This window comes from Trichosurus vulpecula, chromosome 1 (genome assembly GCF_011100635.1).
Source record: "Trichosurus vulpecula isolate mTriVul1 chromosome 1, mTriVul1.pri, whole genome shotgun sequence".
Taxonomy (NCBI): domain Eukaryota; kingdom Metazoa; phylum Chordata; class Mammalia; order Diprotodontia; family Phalangeridae; genus Trichosurus; species Trichosurus vulpecula.
Genome location: NC_050573.1, coordinates 123962821 through 123989276, shown reverse-complemented (window position 1 = coordinate 123989276; position 26456 = coordinate 123962821). Strand labels below are relative to the sequence as shown.

Genomic DNA, 26456 nt, shown 5'->3' with positions numbered 1-26456 from the left:
TCAAAATGATGTCCAGGAGAAAGGAAGCTCAAATTCACCTTTCTTTTCTCCTACTTTGTTGGAAGTTCTGGTGAAATGATTTAATTTATCTTTCAGTGAATATACAGGAATAATTTAAATTAGGTACAGATTCAACAGTATTCTGGCTAAGCACTATACCAACAAAGATGTCCATGTAAAAACTATTTCACAGTTTTATAACTGTTCGTAAAAAGGTATAATAGGTAAGACCTCAAACTTACATACTGCCTACCTAGAAATATAAGCCCTTCCCTTCCAGTTCTATTACCAGAGATTTCCACCCCCCCTTCCTCTCCTTTTCCCTGTGACCTGTGACCAACACAGCTCCCCTACTGGGCCTCCTCCAAAATGTACTTTAAACCAGAGCCAATCCAGAGTAGAATGGCTAAGAAAAAGTAAGGGAAGAAAGTAACCCTTCTATACCGCCTGCTACCTTAACATTGCCACCACTACTGTTTACTCTCCCACCTCAATTACTTATTCCATTCTCCCTTTAATAAAAGATTTTCTTTGGTATATTTTGTTTCTATGTGGCCTACATTTCTCCATATCCCTTCCCTCTGCCCACCCAAAGACTCATCCCTTATAACAATGAATATTTTTAGAGAAAAAAATAGGCAAAATCAATCAATGCATTCCCCCCCAAATCTACTACCACTTACAGTGTCTCACACTTGAGGAACTCCCATCACTATAAAAGAGTATGTGTTGGGGGGTGGAAGTGTGTCTCTAAGGTGGAAGGGAATTTTATATCTCTTCTTTAGGACCAAGCTTGTTCTTTATAATTTTGTACTATTCTTTTTCAATTGATTGTGGTGGTTCAAGTCATTGAGTATACTGTTTTCCTGGGTCTGCTTACTTCACTTTGCATCAGTTCATGTAAATGTGTCTATGTATTCTACATTCTATGTATTTATTATGTTCATTCTTTCCTAGAGCACATTAATATTCTATTTTATTTATGTGCCACAATTTGCTGAATCAGTGTTCATTCAATGGGCACCTCCTTTTTTTCCCATTATTTGCTACAACCAAAAGGACCATTATATGTATTGTGGTATGGGTGGGGGTGGGGCCTTTCTTTTGGCTAAGGGCCTTCTTGGCTTATAGGCCTAGAAGCAGACTCTGAAGGTCAAAGGGCACAGTCCCATTCTCCATAACACCAATTCCACAACCTCCACAAGCCTAGTCCTCGTCTTCACCCTAAAACTTCCGAATCTAACTTCAGTGACCATGAAGTCTAGAGGCCTGACAATGTTCTCTGAAATGCAGATGGGTGAGAGGACACCTTTAGAAGACCTCACAGTCACCTTCGTGTGACCAGCACCCCCATTCCTTGCCTTAAAATAAAGAGCCCCACCCTAAGTTAGAGATGTTCTGTATATGAGGTGTATCATGGACACTTTCGGCCTGGACTGAGAATGTAATAATCATTTCTAACAATGTATGAATGGGGAGAAATAGATCTTGAATTACTAAAAAATGATTTATCAAAAAGTAATTTGAGAAAATACTACTTTATTAAAGAGGGAGTGGGGTGGAGGTGGGGGAATAGGGAGGATGTGTGGAATTGCTTAAAAATCCAAATATGACTCAGTTTAAAATAATCTATGAAGGTCTAGTAGTCAAAGATACACTATCTTTCAAAGATATATTCTGATTTGAAATCATCTTATCTAGGAAATCAAATGCTTAGAATATTTTATAGCAATGCAGTACAAAACAATTTTCCAATAAATATAAAAAGTATGTGTGGCCTTCAGGTGATACTACTAAAGCAAAGGTTAAATATCCTTTCCAGGTATGTGTCTGTAAGACAATATTCAGGTAATTTCCACCCTCCCTCTCTGCACTTCTCTTCACAGTGGTTGGCTTATTATTTCCTAACAAAATTGCCTGTTCTTAATCACAATTGCTTAGTTTTTAAATGAAGTAAAAAAGACTTGCTAACTATGCTGCTATGAGCCACTACTAAAACAATTATAGTTAGTAATGAAATGAGGTGTGAAACTCTGGAAACTCTTTTCCAAGTAAATGCATCCCTCTTATTTGTATAACTTTGGCACTGAAATCTCAGCCAAGTATGCCAGCTGATGTTACCATCTCTTTTAAAGGGGACAATCATTATTAACAACTGCTTGAAAATATAACATTAAAGGAAATGCCCATAGACAAGTAAGCCTTATAAACTTTTAATAGCTGTCAGTTCACATTCAATGCTTCACCAAAGATAATGTAAGTTTTAATGAATGCAACTTCATGAAACACAATATTCCAAAAATATTTGTTAGTCTTTCTTAAATCTCTCCATAATACCCACCTGATGCTTCTGTTGCTGCTGCTTACTGGTGTTTCTCATATAGGTGTTATATTTAACAATATCCTGGCTCATTTCATCCACTCTGTCCATCAATAATTGCAGGCTCTTCCCCAGATGATTACTAGAATTCAAAGCAAAACATATTTCCTTATGGCATCATTACAATTTTGCAAGGGGTAAAGGGCAAGAAAGGGGGAAATTCTACTGGTGATGCTAACTCTGTCCTGGGGTTCAAAATCAACCAGTTCTCTGGATATTGACAGTAAACTTCATAATTATGAAAGCCTTACAAAGCCTTACACAAAAAGAATTGCTATGCTATGAAAATCTTACTTAGGATCCAAAAATGTTCTCATTCTCATTCTCCCCCTGCCCCCAACCTGAGCATGCATGCGCTCTCTCTCTCTCTCTCTCTCTCTCTCTCTCTCTCTCTCTCTCACACACACACACACACACACCCAACCCAATGACTGCTGAAATTAACAAAAAAAAATACAAAGAATGAAACAATCCTTACAATCAAGGAGTTTACATATTAATGGGGAGATAACATGTACACACATAAGTATATATAGACTAAATATAAAGAAAATAAATGCAAATGAATACAAGGTAGTTAAGGACAAAAAACATTTTCAGGGGTCTTTTTGGTTGATTTGTTTTTGGTGAGGTGGGGATAGGAGATTCTGTGAGGCGCAAGTCAAAGGTGGTATATTCCAGGGATAGGGCATGGCCAATACAGAGGCACTGAGGAGAGAGATGTGGTGCCACGTACGAGGAACAGAGAGAAAGCCAGTATGGATGGATCCCAGAGTGTAGGGAATGGGGAGCAATGTGTAATGATGCTGGAAAAGATAGTTTGGGAGGCAGGAAGTAAAGGGTTGTAAAAGCTGGACAGATCCCTTTACATTTTATCCTAGAGGCAATAAGGAGCCATTGGAGTTTAATAGTTAGGGAAGTAGCATAAAGAAATACACATTTTAGGAAAAGCACTTTGACAACTTTGTGGAGGAAGAACTGGAAAGCAGAGATGTGAGGCAGGAAGACCAATTAGGAGAACATTATAATAATAGAGTCAAGAAGTGAAGAAAGCCTGAACTAAGTAACAGTTCCTTAGAGAGACCAGATGTGAGAAATATTGAAGGAATAAAAATGCAATATTAATGGAGAGTAAGAAGTCACAGATAACACCAAGGTTATAAACTGGGGATGCTAAAAGAATTCTGGTGTCTTCAACAGAAACACATTAGTTTGAAAGCAGGGTAAGCTTGGAGGACAAAGAGAGTAAGTTTTACTATGGACACCAGTTTGAAATATCCAACAGGCAGTTAAGGATATGGGAATGAAGCTCAGAGGAGAAACTGGGACTGAATAGAGAGATCTGTGAGTCATCTGCATATAGATGATAAATTCAATGGTTAGAAGCTGATGAGATCACTAAACAAGATAACATACTACAGCAGATCTCAAAGTGTAGCCCAGGGACTATAGGTGGTACCTGAGAAGCTCTTAGGAGGTCTTCGAGGTCATAACTTTTTTATAATAATACTAAGACATTTTAATTTTAAATACAGTAAATACATCTATATTTAGATATAACTGACAAATACAAAATCTTTGAAGTGGGGTCCTCAATTTTTAAGAGTGTAAAGGGTTCTTAAGACCAGAAAGTCTGAGAACTGCTGATACAGAGGGAGAAGGAGAAGCAAAAAGAGACCAGGACAACCTCAAAAAATACCTACAGTTAGGGGACGTGATATGGATGATTGGGGTGGGGGAAGAGGTACAACAACTAAGGGGGTGCAGTGGGTGGTGACTGAGGTACTCCTTGAAGGACCACTTTATTGTCAAAGACTGGGAGAAAAGAAGGAAAGGGGATTTGAAATTCATTTCAAATCAGAAAAGGGAAAAAGGCAACAGAGTGATTGCCCTCAGTTTTTTTCAGAAAAGAGATGAGGTCCTCAGTTAAAGTGTGGAGGCTTGAGGACAAGAGAGAAGGTCTGAAATAGCTTCCAAGGGGAGTGAGTTAGGGAACCAATTATGGAGAAATAAAATGATTGACATGCTGTGGTGAGGCCCTCCCTGCTTGAAGCTGGATAATCTGAATGCATAACATACACAATTGGCACAGTTGTATAATTTTCTCTAACTCTGTTCAACAGCATGTGAGGAGGTAAAAGGTGGAAGTGATCCACATCTGATGTCTGACAGGGGCATGAGTGCTGGTAAGACAAGGAGTGATGGATTCCAAAGTAGGGGGCGTTTCTGAGAGGATGTGGACAGGCTGAGATTAGAATTGCTAAAGGGAGCACACACACTGGTAAGACAGTACCTCAGGTGCTCCCAAACTTATTAATTACTCAGTGCCCCTCTGGAAATCTACTTTCTTTAAATCTTTAATGGCTTTTTTGAAATCTGCATCATTAAAAAAAAAAGTTTTGTTTTGTTTTTAAAAATGATCCTTCTTAAATGTAATAATTTACTGCAAATGTATGGGTTTTTCTTGCACGAAAATTTTGGTGACACTATATTGCATCACATAACTATACAGTATTATATTATAAACAAGTTATTACATGCACATATTCCTGAGCATGCACGCTGGACCTCCCAATAATGCTCAACATGTTTTCCTGCCAACACCTGCTTATTAAGACCTGTAGGCAGACTTGATTACTGATCATTTTGTGTGTTTATTTGGAAAATAATGTAACCATGACTTTAACTCCATTACACAACAGATAAACACGTATGAATGGTTTTTCAAAATTTTCTTCTCTTCTTTACACTTCCACCATACCCTTATTTTATTCAGTGGCCCCCAATTACACCCAAGGCTACTACTGCCCCCCTCCACCCCAATATTCCAGCACCCCCCCCCGGGGGTGGTATTGCCCACTTTGGGAATGTACGTACTAGATAAAATTTTTAATGATTTAAGATCATTACTGTGAATAGCACCATTTTATATAACAATATATATATATATGTACATATACAAACATATAAGTTTCCCATTTCTAATCTTATGTTGTAAACTTTGTGCCTCAGTTTACTCTAATTTCTTTTTTTTTTTTTTTTGCTTTTTGGCAGGGCAATTGGGGTTAAGTGACTTGCCCAAGGTCATGTGTCAAGTGTCTGAGGCCAGACTCAAACTCAGGTCCTCCTGACTCCAGGGCCGGTGCTCTACTGACTGCAGTGCTCTACTGACTGTGCCACCTAGCTGCCCCAGTTTACTCTAATTTCAATGACAATATTACTAATTTGTTGAGTGTGAAATAAGGCCTGAGTATTGTCTGGATTTGCATTTCTCTTAATTAGTAAAGATTTAATTTGCAGTTCTTTTAAGAATGGTTTCTTCACACTTTTTGACCTCAATTCTATTGAGAGATACCTACTGGCCTCATATTTTCTTAGCTTCCTAAGTATTTTGTTAGGAAAACCTTCATAATAATATTACAGCAATCCGAAAAAGGGAGTGGGGGATTACAGCAGGAATAATTTTCATGTATATGTTGGTTGAAATATGATTGTGGTTCATTCATATTCTGCCATGGTGTGATATTTTAGAAATCAGGTCACTGTGGTACATGGTATAAGATGTTGGCATAAACTTAATTTCTGCCAAACTATTTTCTAGGAAGTCTGTATCAAATTATAAATACTGATATGAATTCATATTTTTAAATGGGTTAATTCAACTGCTTCTAAATTTTCCTTATCTAGCCTGTTCCACTGATCATATTTTCTATTTTCTGAAACTACTGATTAACACTTTTTTTAATATAATAAGGTCTAAAAGTGCAATTACCCTTTTGTTCTTCCTTCTTTTGAAATTCTAGTGTTTTTTTCCCTCCTCCAAATCATTTCTGGTATACTTCAGCCAAGTTCAATACTGTATTTCCTTTGGAGTTTAATTCTTATAACACTAAAGCTGATTAACTGATTAATTTTGGTAGCATTAAATTGGTAAAGTCCAACCATGGACAACAAATATACTACCAATTACTTAAGACTTTTTAGGGGGTGGAGCCAAGATGGCGGCTGGAAAGCAGGGACTTGCGCGAGGTCCCCACCACGTCCCTCCAAAAACCTGTAAAAAATGGCTCTGAACAAATTCTAGAACTACAGAACCCACAAAATAGCAGAGGGAAGCAGGGATCCAGCCCAGGTCAGCCTGGATGGTCGCTGGATGAGGTCTATCATGCATGGAGTGGAGGGGAACAGAGCTCAGCGCGGGAGGCAGCAGGACCACCCAGACCAGCAGCCGGGCAGGACAGGCCCTAGCATCCTGAATCAGTGAGCTGTAGCAGTTACCAGACTTCTCAACCCACAAACACCACAGACAACAGAGAAGGTTAGTGGGAAAAGCTGCGAGGAACAGAGTTCGCGACCCAGGGGCAGCGGGGGAGGTGCAGCTACAGAACTACAGCTGCAGTTACTTCTGGCCCCAGGCCCACGTGGTGGGAGGAATTAAGTGGCTGATCAGAGCAGGAGTGCAGAGCCCGCTGAAGATTTGTGACAGGTCGGGGTTGGTGGTTCTTGAGGAAGGAGGAGTGCTGGTGTGGCAGAGCTGGCTGTACAGAAATACCTCTGAAATCAATGGCGCATCCCCTCAAGCTTGGAACAAAGTACTCTTTGCTCTACAAGCAGTCATACCCCGACGAGAAACTCAAGGGTGAAGTAAGTTGGCTGGGAACATGGCCAGGCAGCGAAAACACACCCAGATTCAGCCTCAGACTTTGGAATCCTTCCTTGGTGACAAAGAAGACCAAAACATATGGCCTGAAGAAGTCAACAAAGGCCAACAGCCTACACCAAAAGCCTCCAAGAAAAACATGAACTGGTCTCAGGCCATGGAAGAGCTCAAAAAGGAGTTGGCAAAGCAAGTTAGAGAAGTAGAGGAAAAATTGGGAAGAGAAATGAGAGTGATGCAAGAAAACCATGAAAAACAAGTCAACGACTTGCTAAAGGAGACCCAAAGAAATACTGAAAAAAATATTGAAGAAAACAACACTTTAAAAAATAGACTAACTCAAATGACAAAAGAGCTCCAAAGAGCCAATGAGGAGAAGAATGCCTTGAAAGGCAGAATTAGCCAAATGGAAAAGGAGGTCCAAAAGACCACTGAAGAAAATACTACCTTAAAAATTAGACTGGAGCGAGTGGAAGCTAGTGACTTTATGAGAAATCAAGATATTATAAAACAGAACCAAAGGAATGAAAAACTGGAAGACAATATGAAATGTCTCACTGGAAAAACTACTGACCTGGAAAATAGATCCAGGAGAGATAATTTAAAAATTATTGGACTACCTGAAAGCCATGATCAAAAAAAGAGCCTAGATATCATCTTTCAAGAAATTATCAAGGAGAATTGCCCTGATATTCTACAGCCAGAGGGTAAAATAGAAATTGAAAGAATCCACAGATCGCCTCCTCAAATAGATCCCCAAAAGAAAACTCCTAGGAACATTGTCGCCAAATTCCAGAGCTCCCAGATTAAGGAGAAAATACAGCAAGCAGCCAGAAAGAAACAATTTGAATATTGTGGAAAAACAATCAGGATTACACAGGATCTGGCGGCTTCCACATTAAGGGACCGAAAGGCTTGGAATATGGTATTCCGGAGGTCAATGGAGCTAGGATTAAAACCAAGAATCACCTACCCAGCAAAACTGAGTATCATGCTCCAAGGCAAAATATGGACTTTCAAGAAAATAGAGGACTTTCAAGCTTTCTCAGTGAAAAGACCAGAGCTGAATAGAAAAATCTGACTTTCAAACACAAGAATCAAGAGAAGCATGAAAAGGTAATCAAGAAAAAGAAATTGCAGGGGACTTACTAAAGTTGAACTGTTTTGTTTACATTCCTACATAGAAAGATGATGTGTATGATTCATGAGACCTCAATATCATAGTAGCTGAAAGGAATATGCATACACACACACACACACACACACACACACACACACGCAGGGCACAGGGTGAGCTGAATATGAAGGGATGATATCTAAAAAAATAAAATCAATTTAAGGGATAAGAGAGGAATATATTGAGAGAGGGAGAAAGGGAGAGATAGAATGGGGTAAATCTCGCATAAAAGTGGCAAGAAAAAGTGGTTCTGTAGGAAGGGAAGAGGAGGCAGGTGAGGGGGAATGAGTAAATCTTGCTCTCATCAGATTTAACCTGAGGAGGGAATACCATACACATTCAATTGGGTATCTTACCCCACAGGAAAGGAGGAAGAAGATAAAAAAGGGGGGATGATAGAAGGGAGGGCAGACAGGGGGAGGAGGAAATCAAAAACAAACATTTTCGAAAAGGGACAGGGTCAAGGGAGAAAATTCAATAAAGGGGGATAGGTTAGGAAGGAGCAAAACATAGTTAATCTTTCACAACATGAGTATTGTGGAAGGGTTTTACATAATGATACGAATGTGGCCTATGTTGAATTGCTTGCCTTCTTAGGGAGGGTGGGTGGGGAGGGAAGAGGGGAGAGAATTTGGAACTCAAAGTTTTAAAAACAGATGTTCAAAAACAACTAAGATACACAGGCAATGGGGCATAGAAATTTATCTTGCCCTACAAGAGAAGAAGGGAAAGGGGGATGGGAGGGGAGTGGGGTGACAGATGGGAGGGCTGACTGGGGATGGGGCAACCAGAATATACGCCATCTTGTAGTGGGGGGAGGGTAGAAACGGGGAAAAAATTTGTAATTCAAACTTTTGTGAAAATCAATGCTGAAAACTAAATATATTAAATAAATTTGAATAAAAAGACTTTTTAAATTTCTTCAAAATGTTCTATAATTGTATTTATATAAATCTTAAGCGTGCCCCGGTATGTATACCTTCAAGCATTTCATAGTTATTTTGAATGGGATTTCTAGTTCTATTATTTCCACACAAATTGTTACTGCTGAATAGAAATATTATTTTTGTGGGCTTATTGATGCTCCTTTTCTAACATTATTGTTTGTCTCAATTTTTAAATAAAATCATGCTACCAGCAAATTTGGTCTCCTCTTTAAGCTCATTCCTTCAATTACTTTCTCCTTTCTTATTGCCATAGCTAGCATTTTTAGAATTATATCGAATAATCATAGTACAAAAGGCATTCTTGCTTTGCTCCTGCATTTACTGGGAAACTTCCAGTGTCCTCTCAATGCAAACAATTCTATGTTTTCATTTTATAACTTTTTTTTTCAAAGTAGAAAAGGACTTCTTTATTTGATATAGTAGAAATGCTAGCAATAGCAATAAGAAATAAGAGGAAGAAATTAAAAGTAGAAATATGGGGGGAGGGATAAAACTATAGCTATATGCTAATGTTATAATGGTTTACATTAAAATTCCTAGGAAATCAACAAAGAAACTAACACAATGCACAGCTTCAGTAAATTTGCAGACTACACTAAATAAAAACATTAAAATCAACAGCCTATGTAAGAATAACAAAATCCAAGATAAAACCTGGAAAGGGCATTCCATTTTAATAATTATAAAATTCATAGAATACTTGGGAGTTAATACTCCCAGGGTGTTGGATGCAACATCTATAGAAGAATGGAGAGGGAAGTCAACAAGAAAAAAAATATCATTTGAGATGAAAAGGAATGGAGGGGTTTACAACTACATCAGTGGAAGGGCAGAGGAACTGATACAATCTAATGGAAAAAAGCACAGAGGTTATATATGAAACCAAAGACTGGGCCTTGAAAAATGGCATGAGTTCAAGGAATATAATGAAGAACTACCAAAGGAAACAGAAAAAGTAGAACGAGAAGCAGTATAGTAAGTGTCCAGAAAGAAAAAGCGAAGAACAACTTCAAAAAGTTCAACAGTACTTATATATTTATAAAGAAAATAAGGACTGAGAAAATGACAATGTCTTTGCCAATGAGGAAATCATTAGTAACCTTTCAGTGTAACGTTTCAGCACAATGGAGTGACAGAAATGTGCATGTGGGATGCTGTAGAAACCAGAATAGCATAGAGAATGGGAGGTGAAAAATCTGGGAAAATGGCAAAAATTACACCTGAAATATTTCATATTGTTTTACTTTCTCCAATTAACTTAACAATTTGACATTTTATTTGAAATTATTTTTACTCCTTCAAAAAGTAGTCCAGTAGGCATCTAGGTGGTGCAGTGGAGTCAGAAGGACCTGAGCTCAAATCCAGCCTCAGACACTTGACATGTACTAGCTGTGGGACCATGGACAAGTCACTTAATTCCAACTGCCTCACCAACCCCCTCCACCCCCCCTCCAAAAAAACCAAAAAACTAGTCTGATAACTGATTATATGTGTACACACACACACACACACACACACACACACACACAGTCTCCCAATTGCACTAAGACTTTGGGGACACCATATATATCAAGTTGCATTTATGATATGCCATCTCATTTGAGATATAGGTACATTATAAATATGATTCCAATATAGAAAGGCACCTCTAAAGGAAGCCTTTCAAAACTATCCTAATATAGAGGGTTTACATGTGATAGTTGTGTGATATGTACTATGGCTGAATGTTACAACAAGCATAAATCTATTATAATGTTACAATGAGCTTTTTATTGAGTTTGTAGCACAATGAAAAATTCATTAGAATTGAACAGTATCAGAAATACCGAAAAACTGTCACAATACTGACCTCAAAGGACATCATGTCTAATAAATTCACAATTCTACTACAGATAACATTCACAGGAAATCAAATCAGGCATAGAGATTGATTTTATGAGAATCTCTTTAGGACTAGTTCACCAGAATAATGAAACACAGAGTTATTGTTAGAAGTTGCAGTAATATAGTGTTTGCTTTCATTGCCAAGGAAACAAAGAACTGAAAACAGATAACTTAAACAGATGTGAACAGAGAAACAAAGTAATAAGCATGCTCTAGTCTAGTTCTTTCTTATCACCTTTGGTGATTGATGCCCCACACTTGGTGTCACTTTAATTTTAAAATGAAGTGAAAAAAAAATCAATTATTTTTCATGTATGTAGAATTGAAGACTTGTGTCATTCCCCTTTACCCAATAATAAAAGCTTTTATGAAGTAACTGTAGCTGAAAATTTTACCTAATAAAATAAAAATGGCACTATTTTTTAAAGGAATGAAGTCTGTTACTATGCTTTATTTAAAGAACAAATTGTCATGTAAATCAAATCACTAGGTACCCTATCCACTTGTGGGTGATGAAAGGCAGGGCCCAAGCAAAATGCTTAAGGAATTGCTTCACTATGATTCTCGGTGAATTTATGAAAATATTATGGCAACTGGCACAACGAATCAGCATACTAAATGAAGTTACTAATAAGGAAAGTGAAATGTAGAGCAATAAAGGTGCAATTTTTAAAAAAAATTGTAACTGTTAAATTCAATGGTCCATTATATTTTCAGCTTCAGTGTTGTTTCATTTGTTCTTGCAACAAAAAGACCAACTGAGTCTTTAAAAACCTTCATATGGAAAGCAAGGCCCACTACTTATTTCACATAAAATTAAATGCAGAAGATGAAAACTGAAATAAACATTTCTGCCTAGATCTTTGTTGCTGCAATGAATAGTGAACATTTTGTTGGCCATTATGAAGTGCCACTTTGAACAGAAATTTTATGTACTAGCTCACTGGTTACTTGAGAGAAAAGAAGGTTATGTTTACTGCATATAACTTTATGAAGGGAACTGAAAAATGGCTAGAACATGGAATTCACAAACTCTGTCAGGTAAGTAAAATGATATAAAGGAAAAAATTAATTATGAATTCTAGGTAACACATCAAATTTTAACTTGTTTGATATACAAGTGAGTCTAAACTTAAGAAAAAAACATAAGGAAAACTATTAACATAATTGATTATATCAGTAACGAAAATCATAATATTTTATCAATAGAAGCAGAAAGGGCTTCTGACAAAATACAACACTCATTCCTATTAAAAAAAAAAAACACTCGAAAGCATAGGTATAAATGGATTTTTCCTTAAAACAGTAAGAAGAATCTACCTAAAACCACTAGCAAGCATTATTTGTAAGCTAGAAGCCTTCCCAATAATAAAATGAGGAGTGAAACAAGGATGTCCATTATTACCAATATTATTCAATACTGTATTAGAAATGCTAGCAATAGCAATAAGAGAAGAAAAAGAAATTAAAGGAATAAAAATGGGAAATGAAGTAATAATAACAGTCTCTCTCTGCAAGCAATATGACAATATACTTGGAAAATCCTGGAGATTCAACTAAAAAGTCAGATGAAATAATTAATTTTAGCAAAGTGGCAGGACATAAAATAAAGCCACGTAAATCATCAGCATTTCTATATATCACCAATAACACCCTGCAAGAAGAGATACCCCATTTAACTGTAGACTGTATAAGATACCTGGGAGTATACCTGCTAAGACAAACCCGGGAACTACATGAACATAATTATAAAATGCTTTTTATACAAATAAAGTCAGATTTAAATAACTGAAGAAATATTTCTTGTTCATGGATGAGCAGAGACAATATAATGAAAATTACAATTCTACCTAATTTACTTATTCAATGCCAACCCAATTAAATTACCAAAAATTATTTTATCAAACTAGAAAATAATAATAATAAAATTTATTTGGAAGAACAAAAGGTAAAGAATAAGAAAGAAACGAAAAAAATGTAAAAGAAGGAGGTTTAGGATTACCAAATCTATAAGGCAGTAATTATCAAAACTATCTGGTATTGACCTTGAAACAGAAAGGTAGTTCAATGAAAAAGAGTAGACATAACATACACAGTAGTAAATTATAGTAACCTTATCTGACAAATGTAAAGATTTAAGCTTTGGGTATAAGACTACACTATTTGGTAAAAAACTGTCAAGAAAACTGGAAAGTAGTCTGGCAGAAATTGGGAAGAGATCAATAGCTTACACCATTTAACAAGATATGGTCAAAATGGATACAAGACCTAGATATAAAGGGAGATATGATAAGAAAACCAGAACACAGAACATATTATCAGAATTATGGATAGAAGAATTTGTGAATAAAAAAATTTAAAATAGATAATTTTGACTACATTAAATTAAAAGGGTTTTGTTTTAGAACTAATGCAGCCAAGATTAGAAGAAAAGCAGAAAATTTGGGGGTGGGGGGGGGGGAATTTTATAGACAGTTTCTTGAATAAAGGTCTCATATCTTAAATCTAGAGAACTGTGTCAAATTTATAAGAATGAGTCATTCCTCAACTGATAAATGGTCAAAAGATATTAACAGGCAGTTTTTTCGATGAAGAAATCAAAACTATATATAGTCATATGAAAAAATGTTCTACATCATTATTCATTAGAAAAATGCAAATCAAAACAACTTTGAGATATCATCTCATACCCACCAGATTGGCTAAAATGATAAAAGAGGAAAATGACAAATGTTAGAAGGGATGTAGAAAAACATTAATACACTGTTGGTAGAACTGTGATCTGATCCAACCATTTTAGAGAGCAATCTTGAATTATGTCCAAAGAGTTAAAAAAAAAAAAAAACTGGAAACTCTTTGACCCAGCAATATAACTATTAGGTCTGTTTCCCAAGGTGATCAGGCTAAAAGGAAAAGAACCTATGCATTTTAAAATATCTACAGCACGCCTCTTTGTGGCAGCAAAGAACTGGAAATTGAAGGGATGCCCATAAACTGGGGAATGGCCAAAATAGTATATGATTGCGACAGAGTACTACTGTGCTGCAAGAAATGATGAGCTGGTTGATTTTAGAAAAACATGAAAAGACTTGCATGAAATAATGAGAAGTGAAGTGAGCAGAACCAAGAGAACATTATACACAGTAACAACAGTATTGTTCAAAGAATAACTGTGAACAACTAAAAGTTACTGTGAGTACTTAAGTACTCAAATCAATTATAAAGGAAGATGCTATCCACCGCCAGAGAAAGAACTGATAAATAGAAGTACACATAGTTTGGTTTTACACAAATTTGTAAATCTGTTTCAAATGGTGGCCTCTAGTGCAGGATGGGGAGGAAAGGAGGGAAACACTTCGGAACTTTAAATGTAACCAAAAAAATTTAATGTTTAAAAAATGACTCGGAGAATATTTGCGCATGAGTATTTTAGCATCTAGTCATAAATGGTCCAGTGCTCAGAATTTTCCTAGGAAACTGAGTCACTAAGTGCTAAACTCTATTCATAATCCTCAAAGTCTTTTTACTCTGTTTGCTTTTTAATTCCCACTCTCTTACAGCTGGTCATTAAATCTAATAACGGACTGAGAGGGAATAGAACAAGGAACTTCATATACACACCAATGTCTGCCCAGAAGTCACAGCAAAAAGAACGATTGGGGGAGCCCCCTCTTACTCTGTCATCATAACTGTGTTTTCTGACTCCCATACCAAGGTGCTCTTTTGTACCTGTTTTTATATTATTTTTGGAATCACTGGAACCATGACACTGAAAACCAAGCAGTGTGCTTATGACAGCAACACCCTATTTCACTCCACAGCTCTCCAACCTGCTTCTTCCTTGCAAAATAAACCAAAAACTGATCATAAATGAACACAAACAGGAGTCACTCATTGTTCTCACTTAAATGTTTTATTTTCTATATTTTTTAATCTTAAAATTACAGCTTCCTCTTAAAGATATTTCTTCGTAAATTAAGAATAATTTTTAAAAATCATTAGCAATTGAATAGTCACATTTGGGAAAATTATGTCACCAGTGAACTTTTTTTAAAAAATTTGATTTTGTTTGAAAACCAAGTACACAAACTAATATCTCAATGGAGCAACAGAATCTCTTGTCCCAAGCTTCTACGTATAGCTGAGGTGAATAAAAAAGTGAAAATGTCAAATTTTAAAATCCCTACCCGTCCCTAAGGCATTTCTGTTATCAAAGCACAAATCAAACAAGAAAGCAAATTAGAAAGGATCATTTAGATAGTGATGACTGAAGTCCCAACACTTATCAGTTGAATGCTTTTCTATTCCTACTTCTTAGCAAAGTCTAGAAAGGACTGCTAGCATATACAGGCTTTTGCTAATAAGTTTTTATGTATTTCAGTAACTGCCTACTGTTATGGGAAAATCATTTCCTTTAGGGGAGGTGAAGACTGAGTAAAAGTATCCTTTCCAGAAAAGTGGCAAAGAACATATAAAATTTCCATTAGATTAGACAGGCCCACTTACCTGCTGGCTAGACTGAGCAATTCATGTTTATCTGCCACAGCTGATTTCTTTTCTAGTTCCCACATTAGTACGTTGATCAGATGTGAATTTTTAATTATAATCGGCACTTCTTCAAACATGTGCTCAAAGGTGATATTTGCCTTTTTCAATCTGTGAAACAAGTTAAAAATATTTCAGTCTTTATGGTCATAAATAAATGTTAAAATTGCTTGTACTTTATATATCTTTATTCCATTTGGGTTGGTATCCCTTGAGGTTAATAAGCTGGTTACATTACCACCCCTCCAAAATGGGTAGGGATTATTTTGAAGGCCAATCAAAAGGCAAATTATTAGGATAATTAAATATAGAGTATTCAGTTATAAGTCTAGCAAATAACACTCTAAGCAATTTCGCTTATTTAGTTCTTCCCTTTCCAACCAATAGATATCCTTAAAATAGTGCCAGCAATAATAAAATCTTAATTTCATAGTCACTTACACTTAGCAGTCTATATTTACAACATGAAAAAAAAATCTAAATTATTTTTATGCAAGGAGAAATAGTCCAGTACTCAGTAATTTAATCTTAAAAACCTATGAAAGGAAAAGAGATTAACAACTAATAGAAAGACTAAGTACTTAGAAATTGGACATAAAATGGCTGAGAATACCACCAGTGCAGTATTAAGGAAAATTTGTAATAGCATTTTTTACAGCTATTTCCATCTTAATTTCCCTAAGACGTAACTGATATTATAAAATCTACTGATATCTCTTCACTATCTTGGAGGCTATATAATTTCCCCCATATTAATTCCCCAATAATAAATAAACGATTAATAAAGATTAGTCAAGAAATACATTATATAACTTGCAAAAACTTCACTATTCTGGAAGGAGAGGAGGAATACAGAGCAGAAGATACATTCTGAGGACTAAGACAAAAAATACGAAAATTAATAAATCTGATAAATAGAAAAAGGTTCTAATGGACCATTAATGCAACAGAATGTTATGACTAATTAAGTGGAATGACAAAACACCAACATCAAAATGCTAGTTCCTACTCCAACAACCAATCTGGTTTTAAAAATTCTCTATAAAGGCTTCCAATATGCAGTATTCAATATGCTTTCTTCCACACCCTTACTCCACCTAGCAGTTCAACATACCAGAAAAGACATATAAATTATTGATAAAGTTAGTCCTTCTTTACATCTCAATTTATTGAATGGTTTCTCTAAATACATAACCTAATTTTAATTAATTGAAATCCTTACTAGTACAGACATTCTGTGAAGGAGATGTTAAATCTGGAAAGGAAGAAAGAGGTTTGTACTAAGTAATTTTGACAGCCTCTCTACATTATATGTAAGGCAAACACAGCACATCAAATTAACACCTAGAGGGTACTAGGGGTGTGGGGTGAATTTCATCAAAATATTCCAGAAATCATTTTTTAAAAATCCCTTTTCAAAAGAGCAAAAGTACTTACGCTTCAGGAGAAAAATCTTTCTCTTTACAAACTTCCATCAGCTTAGGAGTCAGCCTGTATGCCTTCAATGATAGAGACCCCTGAGCAGTTTTTATGGGATCTCAAATAAGAAAAAAGAATAATTATAAAAAAATCTGTCATCACTCTTTGGTTCATTGTAAATGAATTTTACTACTTTCCACATAATTTTTTTTTGCAAAGTAGATATGAAAAAATGAGAAATTAATCTGATCATAATTTAGAATAAACCCATGTCAATATAACAACAAATCAGTAAGCAAGTATGGGATAACTAAAAGTTACAATGTATAAGATATGTAAATGGGGCAAAATATCTTTCTGTAGAAAGAAAAACTAAAAACGTAATATCCTTTGAATTTACAGCTTTCTGAAATGTCATCTTTTCAAGATGTGCTATTTTCATCATAAAGAAAAAGTTAGAAGGAAATCAACCTATCTATGAAAATTATGGTGAACAGTCCTTCAAAAAATAATTTGGATCCAAATTTATGTGTGCTGCTAGGTATCTCTTGTACATTTTTCAATTCAGTAAATCCCTATCTATACTGCTTAGATGAAAGTGATTTCAGAACACAGATCACAGGGATTAAGAGTGTTGTCTTGACACTGTCTCTTTACGTTGGGGGAAAGTAATTTTGTTAAAAGTAACTGTTTAAAAACTCCTACAATAAGGAAGCTTAACACTTGGAGCATGATAACGGCTCGGGCAAGCCAATATTAGACTAAAACCTGTGTTAACATTCATGTTGTCTGAAATTTAACACAGTGAAACTTTTAGCAATAGGTGATAAAATGAAAACCAAAATAGACTGAAACAAGTGGAAAATTCATCAAGGTCTGATGATGCAATGTTTCCAGCCAATATAAGTACACTTTAACAACTTGTTCTTTACTGTAATCCAATTGTTAACATACTGAAACAATTTTGGGGCAGCTCATAAGATTGATCGTATTCATTAGTATTTTTTCTGACAGATACTCAGGACGTTACATTTACTTCTCAGCTGGAAACTATATGCAAGTCTGCCAGATATGGCAAACTGTGAGTGTTTGGGGAGGGGGAGGCTATAAAGCTGTTAAATTGCCTACGGTTCTGATACAGCACAGAACATCTGGTCTGGAGAGCTTGAGGAAACACCATTAAATAGGCAGAAAAGAAAAAAATCTTTGTGCTAAGAAACAGTCCAGGTTTTGTACACTCCTGTCAGAGGTATTAAAAAAAAAATCTTGGCAAGTTGTGTTATGATTGGTCAGTCACGTACAGAGCCAGACACTCTAGCAATCGGGGTTTGTTAGACATCTGGTCTAGTTCCACTAGCCCCTTCAACAAGGGAGGGGAGATGGAGGAATAAAAATGAAGCAGCTACTCCAGCATTCCAAAACATACACATCAGGGCTCTGATAGCAAGAAAAATAAACAGAAAGAAGGAAACCCTGTCTAGACTTAGCTGCTGCTGAGGCTGCTGCAGACACAGGGTTGGTATTTACTTGAGAGAGCCTGCCAGGCTACTCTTATAGACAAAAAAGACAGAATGCAAAAATAGTAGTAATAATATTAATGGAGAAAAGAATAATAAAGAAAAACTTATACGAACCATAAATGAGAACTACAGACTCTTCAATTGCATGTTGGTAACTGAATTGAGAATCCAGGAGAGCACGGGTGACAAAAGAGCCATAGTATGTAGACTGGTACCAACCAACATGAAGATGATCAATATTTACGTGACGAAGACTGCGCATCATTTCCATCTGATATTGGACTAAGTAAAAAAGTCACATCGTTAAATTTTAAACCATCCAGAACAGCCACCACATTACACAAAACCTCTGGAAAAAAAACTAAATTAAATATTCAAAGCAGCACTTGTCCATTTCCAGATTAAAAAAAAAAATCAACTTTTGATGAAAAAACTGACTACCTTTGAATTTCTTATTATTCGATCAACAATATATTGTCATAAAAAAGTAATGTCAGATCATGATTTAGGAAACAGTTTTAAAATATTATATATGATATGAATGTGATGTAGTAACATAATTATTAGATAGGTTAGTTTGATTCTCAATAATTTGATGTAAATAATTCAATACTTATGGATTCATGTATACAATTAACTTCTGTTCAAAGGGGGTAAGATTCATTTAAGGTTATAAATAAGTTCTATCTGCTTTTTTCTCCACTATCTACTGTAGAACAGAAAAGTTGCAACCATAAGAGGAAGCAATGCATACTATGCTGATTGAAGCAGATTAAAAATATCAGAATTCCTTTTTGTCTTCATCTGGTGCCCCCTACTGTATATACTGATTTTTAAAAATCCTTCATTTTCCTTACTATGTGTTCCTCAGAGTAGCAAGTTATAAAAAATAAAAGAAAATTATTAACTGATCTGAATACGTTAACTAAGAAAATATTTTATACAGACTTTAAAGGGTTGAACACATTATATAATCAATGCCTACTTAAAGAACCAATAGTTTCAAGAATAGAAAAACTGATTACTTCAAAACTGCAATGTACATTCTTTAAATTCACTAAGAAAAATAATCTTAAGGTCATAAAATAATTATTTTTTATTAATGGATGAATGTATCAAGCCTAAATTTTGATGATGTTTACTTCTTTAACTGAGACTCAATAATTTACTTAGAAAGTTTTGCTAAGGGCTATACAATATTAGAGTCAAAGAAAGAAAATCTGTCCCTCAAACCTTTAGACTGGTGACTCTGGTTCTGGAGGATAAAAAGAAGTCAAAGAATGTCCTAAATGATATGAGAAACCTCTCTCTGGAGTGGACAATTCTTATTTTTTTAAACATTTCCCCATTAGACAGTAAGGCTAAAAATCTGCTTGTTGACATTTCCAAGTCAATTCGCTGAACTACTTGAGCATAAAATGTACATTACTATTTCTAAAAGTATTCTTTTGTGGCTCATTAAAAAAAGTTTAAAAAAACTTTTATTAAAAAAATTAAAAACTTTTATTAAAAAAATAAGAGATTTTAAGAGTTTTTCTGACCCTAGTTTATGACAAAGATTTCAGATTTCTCATTTCCAGGTCACTTCGAACAAAGAAGTTATCTACTACAGTGTTTATCAAAGGGATAGAGACTTGTCTAAAAATTTCCCAAGCTCAAATGTTCCTAATTCTGAATATTTTTTCTTAAAAATTAATATATAACTCTGCCCTTTGAACAAAAGACTCCATTAATTGATCTTATATCCCAAGGAAGCTATCAGAAGAATAAAGTTCCCATACATTTCAAAATATTTATGGTAGCATTTTTTGTGATAGAAAGAATTGGAAACAAAGTAGATGTCCATTGATTGGAGAATGGCTAAACACACAATGGTAAATGAATGTAACAGAATATTAGAGTGCTTTAAAAACTGGTAGATGTAATAAATGCAGAGAAAATACCTACATGAACTAATGCAAAGTAAAGCATGAAGAGCAAAGAAAACAATGTTCAGAATAACTACAACAATGTAAATAGAAAGAACCACACACCAACCCCCCAAAAAAATCAAAAGTGAATATAACAAAATTATAAAGATTAAATACTCAAATGAAGAGACAGGAAAATATCTATTACCCTTTGCTAAAGATGGGAAGTCCATAGTTGTTACACCTACATATTTTTGCTTTTTTCAATGTCATCAATGAGTTATACTGGTTTTTTTTCCCCTTTGTTATACGGGATGGCTATCTGGGTGGGAGAGGGGAAAGGATGCTGGGTATAACTATAATGCTATAAGAATCAAGATATCAATAAAAAATTATATCAAAATAACACATCAGTTAATGTTTTATCTTCAGCTACTTGAAGTCTTACTTTTTGCTATATTTCACACATAAATAAATCTAGGCATACCCAAAACAACAGTGTCGGTAATCATGTTGATACAACCTCACTAACATAAAGATTCGTCTTTCTGAGGAAGATGAAGTTTTCAAATGCCTTGGTAATTCTATAATCCTATACAGCTTGATTAATGGCAGGAATAATGTCATACTTTAGTTAATATAGTAAAATTAGAATCAGTTTCAGAAAGATTAAATTAAAAGTACAGAACCAGTGACAACTGAAAACAAATGAAAGTTAAATATATATGTATATATATAGGAAATTTTTTAACCTACTAAACAAACCTCCTCAGTACTCTTAATTAACCCATTCATATACAAACTCCATAATTACAATGTAAGCAGAGTTTAGTTTATCATTGCTTTGATGGTCTAACTACAAATCATTCTTCTCTTCTAAAATGTTAGGGGCAAGAAGAGACTTAAATTAAAGCAAGGTCTCTACTAAGAAACGTTTTGGTTTGTACCTGAAAACGTTCAACTTCAGGGCTTTATATGGGAACTCTCCACCTAAACATCTATAATTTAGTCTTAGGAATTGCCTAAAACTGAGAGCGTAAGAGACTTACTGGCCCATCCTATGATCACAAAACCAATGAATAATGTTATTGGTTACATTTGAACCCAAGTCTTCCAGCCTGCAAGTCTAACACTAAATTTAAATATGTAGAATTAAAATACATTTAGATATGTAGAATTTAAAATTAGTCCATAAATTTCAAAATAATCTAAGATTACAAGTAACATTTACATAGCTGTGTGTGTGTGTGAAAAACACAATTTATGAAGCACTTTTCTCACCGTGAGAATTAAGAAGTGCAATTTCTTATGTCTATTTAGACAAGGAAATTGAGGACGATGAGTGAAATGATTGCTAATCAGAAGCCAAGCTGTTACTTGAATCCAAGTCATTAAAACCTAAGAGGTCACAGATTCATGTAAGTTAAGAGTAAATTGCTCTTATGTGACTGTACCCTATTGTTTTGTGCAACATGTTTTCATTGTATTCACTTAGGTGAGGAAACTGAGGCTCAGAAGGGTGAAATAATTTGCTCATGAACAGCTAGTAAGTAGCTATATACCAAGTTGCCTCTAACCGCAAAGGTGTTTCCACAATTGAGTGAAATTATCCTTTTGTTTATCGCAACGTTTAGTAAGCACCTATGTGCAAAAGTGATTTTTACTTATATCTAGCCCCTCTAATACTAAAGGGTAAATTAAAGTAGAAAGAGAGGCAGAGAAATATTGTGATATGATACTTTTCAACATTACCTACATTTCTTTTTTCCTAGTTTGTAGTTATTTCTGCTTTAACCACCTGCTCCCACCTTAATACCACAACATTGCCCTAGCTCGCACATTTTTGTCAAATTAACCTAACCATACTTGGTTATAGTCTGTTTTGCCTCCATAAATTTCTATATCCAAAATGTTGTATATAAATGTAAATATTTACAGGGTAAAATGAAGCTGCCAATGTCTTGGTAAATGTAGTTTGAAGATCTAAATACACTGGAGTTTTCCCATGAATCAAAGGGTATACCATACCACAAAAGAGTTAAACACTTGGTCTTCTGTATACACTTTAAATGAGGACCCTTATCCTCTCTTTGCTATTAACAGTCCAAAAAAGAGAGCTGCTGACCCACTCCACACAATCCCCACCATCAAACTAATTTTTCTAAACAGCCTATTCTCAATGGCTCTCCCCCTGGGAATTAAGGGTCTGAAAAAGTCATTCTTGAAAGGTAAAAATAATTTTTACACATAGTAACCAATGGTGACAGATTCAATGATAGGGTGTGACATAATAAAGCTCCAATGTAAATGTGCTTTCAAAAGGTCCTTGAATTTAACAGAAAAGAAGGATTTTTAAATTTACTATAAATATCATGCTAAGAAGTATCAGGCACATTTTTTATGGAAGATTCAGACACCTTTTCAAGAAGGAGCTCTTTTTGCCCCTGACCCTGTCCTTCAGAAATTTAGTATAGTGAAAAAAGTATGCTAGACTTTGAAAATTAGGGCCTGAGTTCAAATCTCAACTAAACTACTTAAAAGCTGTGAAGCCTTGGGCAAACTTCAATATGTTTCACCTTCAGTTTCCTGTAAAATGAGAGTGGACTGGAGGGAACCTCTCAGGTTCCTTCCAAGTGTTATCTTCAGAGAATTCCAAGACCTTTAAGACATTCTTCCACCTCACTCCTCCCCACCAAAACCAGGAAAACACTATTTTCACAAAGTTGATCAAGGCAATGACCAACCATGATTCCACAGAATGTTTAACATGGAGGTAATGGATTAACATGCGGAGACACGGATCTGAAAACCTACAGTGGGGGAACTATGTACCTTTGCTACAAGGTTAACATCACAGTCACTACCGCCCCTGGGGGATGGGGTGAGGGCAGGGGAAAAAGAACATGGGGAGCCAGGTGGGAGGGACAGAAAATAAATGCTTGCTGATTAAGAAATAAAATGTAATTAAAAAGAACAGATGGGCAGAAATATGAGCAAAAGGAAGGCAAACACAAACAAAAAGAATGAAATTTTCACAGAAAGTATACAAACTATTTTTTGAATTAATCTATACCATTGATTGTTCCCTGAAGTACATAAAAGAGTTCAGACAACTTTGCAAATGTATTTTGGTGCTATAAACAAGGATCTCGCATCTCATAATAATGTCCTCTAGTAGCTATCACAATTTTCACTATTCATATTTACATCTGAATTAATGGCAAAAATTACTGAAGTGACAGCCTATTTAGAAATGGAAAGAAATAACTATTAGGCTAAAGACAAATTACAAAACAAATCTTTTCCAGAAAATTGTGGCTTCAAATTTATTATATTTATCAGGTGCTACGAAGCCAAATTATTAGTGTTCAAGAGTAGAAAATGGTTGTGCTGGTGTACGTTAAAAATTTAAGAATTAAAACCTCCACTAAAGGAGGAGCAAGTAAGCCAATGAACTGCAAAAATAAATTGGTCACTATCACTGAAGCAACTCATATTATGAATACAAAGCAGTATTTAGAAGTAACTGAATAAGTGCTGAAAAAATTGGAAGGGCTTTAAAAGTGAGCTTCAGTTTTACATCGATCTTCAACGTCTACAATCATCTTAATTTGCTAACCCTATACCTAAGCAAAGGAGTAACTAGTTTATGACACTGAGTAACTATTCATAGCTTGGCACCAAGATATTTCATATGCACTTTTTCCAAAGAAACAACTGCAGATATATTCTTTGCCAAACAGTAAATTTTTTAAAAGTTCCTAGGGCTAAAATCAATTAAAATAAACCTGGATTTGTTAAAATTAAAAAAAAAAAACTGGATGCCCAATAACTCTTTCTGGAGGAAAAACATATTTGGGGGAAATTTTCTTCTTCTAAGACATAAATATGAACAATTTTTTAAAAATTTAAATTTTAACAAGTATATCTTAGGTAAATACAGGAGCACTCAATGAAAGTATATAATCATCTAATAATCACTATGAAAAATACAGAATTAGAAACACTGAATCAGAAAACATAGTCTTCACTTGAGTAAAAAGAAACTTGAAGCCTCTTTCCACAAGCGACTTTGTACCATCTACCCCCTGCTCTGCCCTCCTCCTTTTACCACATTCCCATCCAAGAGAAATACTTTAAAATAAGAAAGAAACCCACCCCCCCCTCCTTTTAGTCTAAATACATCTACTTAAGAAAAACATTTTCTTATTATGAAATAGTAAGAAACTGCTACAAACATCTGGCTCAATCTGAGAAAAAAAAAGACAACACCCACTAAACTGGGAAAGCACAGTGGCAATGAAGCAACACTGGAGATGCCCTCCTAGACTGGTGGAAAGGGCTACCCAAGACTCAACATTTATGAAACACATGGGAGCCAAAGCCAAGTGAGGAAGTAAACTATGTTTTACAGGTTATTTCTTTAGGAATTTATCAAAGTATCTCAATCAATTTTAAGAATTCATTATCTGTATAAACTAAGTGATATTCAGTCATCTAAAATTTGTAAATGAATTGATGAATGAAATCTATGCATACTAATTTAATTGAATAAAAGCGAATCAAACTTATTTAGAAAAGAAATATGTAATAAATATACAATCAGATTTGGTTACTTTTATTTAAGTTTTTATTAAATTGATTAATTGCCTACTATGTGCCAGGCACTGGCTAAACCCTATTCAAATATCTCATCTGATCCTCACAACAACTCTGTGAGATAGGCATTGTTATTATGTCCATTTTATAGTTGAGGAAACTGAGGCAAACAGAGCACAGCTAAGCAAATGTGTGAGGCCACATGTGAATTTAGGTCTTCCTGGGTCCAGACCCAGGCCTTCTAGCCACTGTATTACCTCACTGACTCTACAAGATGTAAAACTAAATACTAATAAAAATCAACATAACCTCTAAATTATCAATAAGAATTAAGAGAAAAGCAATACATGTTGAGAGCCCATCCAATAGAAATACTTCAAAAATAAGGGTTCGAAACTTTGAACAAATCTTGAACAGCTTCCTTTTGAAAAATCGTATTTATACTGCACAGATACTTTTCAACTACAACTGTAGTTTCCTACAGGACCAAATGTATATGTAATCAATAACAACCCTATCAAGATACCAGGATAAGAGTTTTAAATGATGAAATTATACATCAACAAATATTTATTAAATGACTATTAAACACAAAGTGCTGGGCATGAGAAATAATAGACAAAGTACTTCCTGGTTTGGAGGAGCTTTTATTCCGGTAATCTTAGGTTTAATAAAGTTCAAATGTTTCCCTAAAAGGAAAACAACTTGTGCTATGGTGATATTTTTAACAGGACTACTCTGTTGCTGAATATTGATTGGGATTAAAGATGGCTGTGAAGGTCAGCAGTGAAATGAGTAGTTCTCATTAAGGGATGCTGACTCAGAATATTCAGGTGGCCTCTAGGTAGGATTGGTGGAGGAAGGTAGGGAGAAAATGTCCTCTTAAATCTATCACTGAATTCCACAGATTTGGCGAACACCTAAGTATATACAAGTTTCAGGCCTCTGCTCTGGCATCGGTGTTAACAAGTAGCACTTTCTAGAGAATGCTTCCCAGCCCTCTTTTATAACAGTACCATGTGACAACCAGCATGAAGGCCCTGGTCCTTCATTTAGCTGGACAAAACTTTCACTGTGCTATTCTTCTAACAGGATGTTTGCCAAACCACACATACATTTCAGACAATGTTGGAGGCAAGTAGAATCTAGAAGAAGCAAAATCAGGCAAACATCTTTTGCATTTGAAAATAAGTTAAAATGGGTTCTCTGTATACTCAGAACTATGATGTGCACAGATTATTTAAAACGTCTGCATTCTGTCCACCAGTATGCATCAAATATTCATTAATTCACCCCAAATAAATAAATACATCTGTTATTAATGCCACCCATATGATTGCCTAAGAAATTTATTAAGCATTCACTGTTTCTCATTAAAATATCCCACACAAATTCTCATGTACCTAGGTAATTAGTCA

The 26456-nt window shown here is 35.1% G+C and overlaps 1 protein-coding gene across 1 annotated transcript in view; it reads right to left on the bottom strand.

The window, feature by feature from the left end:
- The window catches only part of EIF3H (eukaryotic translation initiation factor 3 subunit H), a 107598-nt gene that overhangs the window by 3553 nt on the left and 77589 nt on the right, over positions 1 to 26456 (bottom strand). The window contains exons 3-6 of the mRNA XM_036742030.1: positions 18644 to 18811; positions 17028 to 17127; positions 15552 to 15701; positions 2342 to 2462 (exon numbers count right to left, since the gene is read on the bottom strand). Of these exons, the coding sequence (XP_036597925.1) occupies positions 2342 to 2462; positions 15552 to 15701; positions 17028 to 17127; positions 18644 to 18811 (539 nt within the window). The remainder of the gene's footprint in view (positions 1 to 2341; positions 2463 to 15551; positions 15702 to 17027; positions 17128 to 18643; positions 18812 to 26456) is intronic.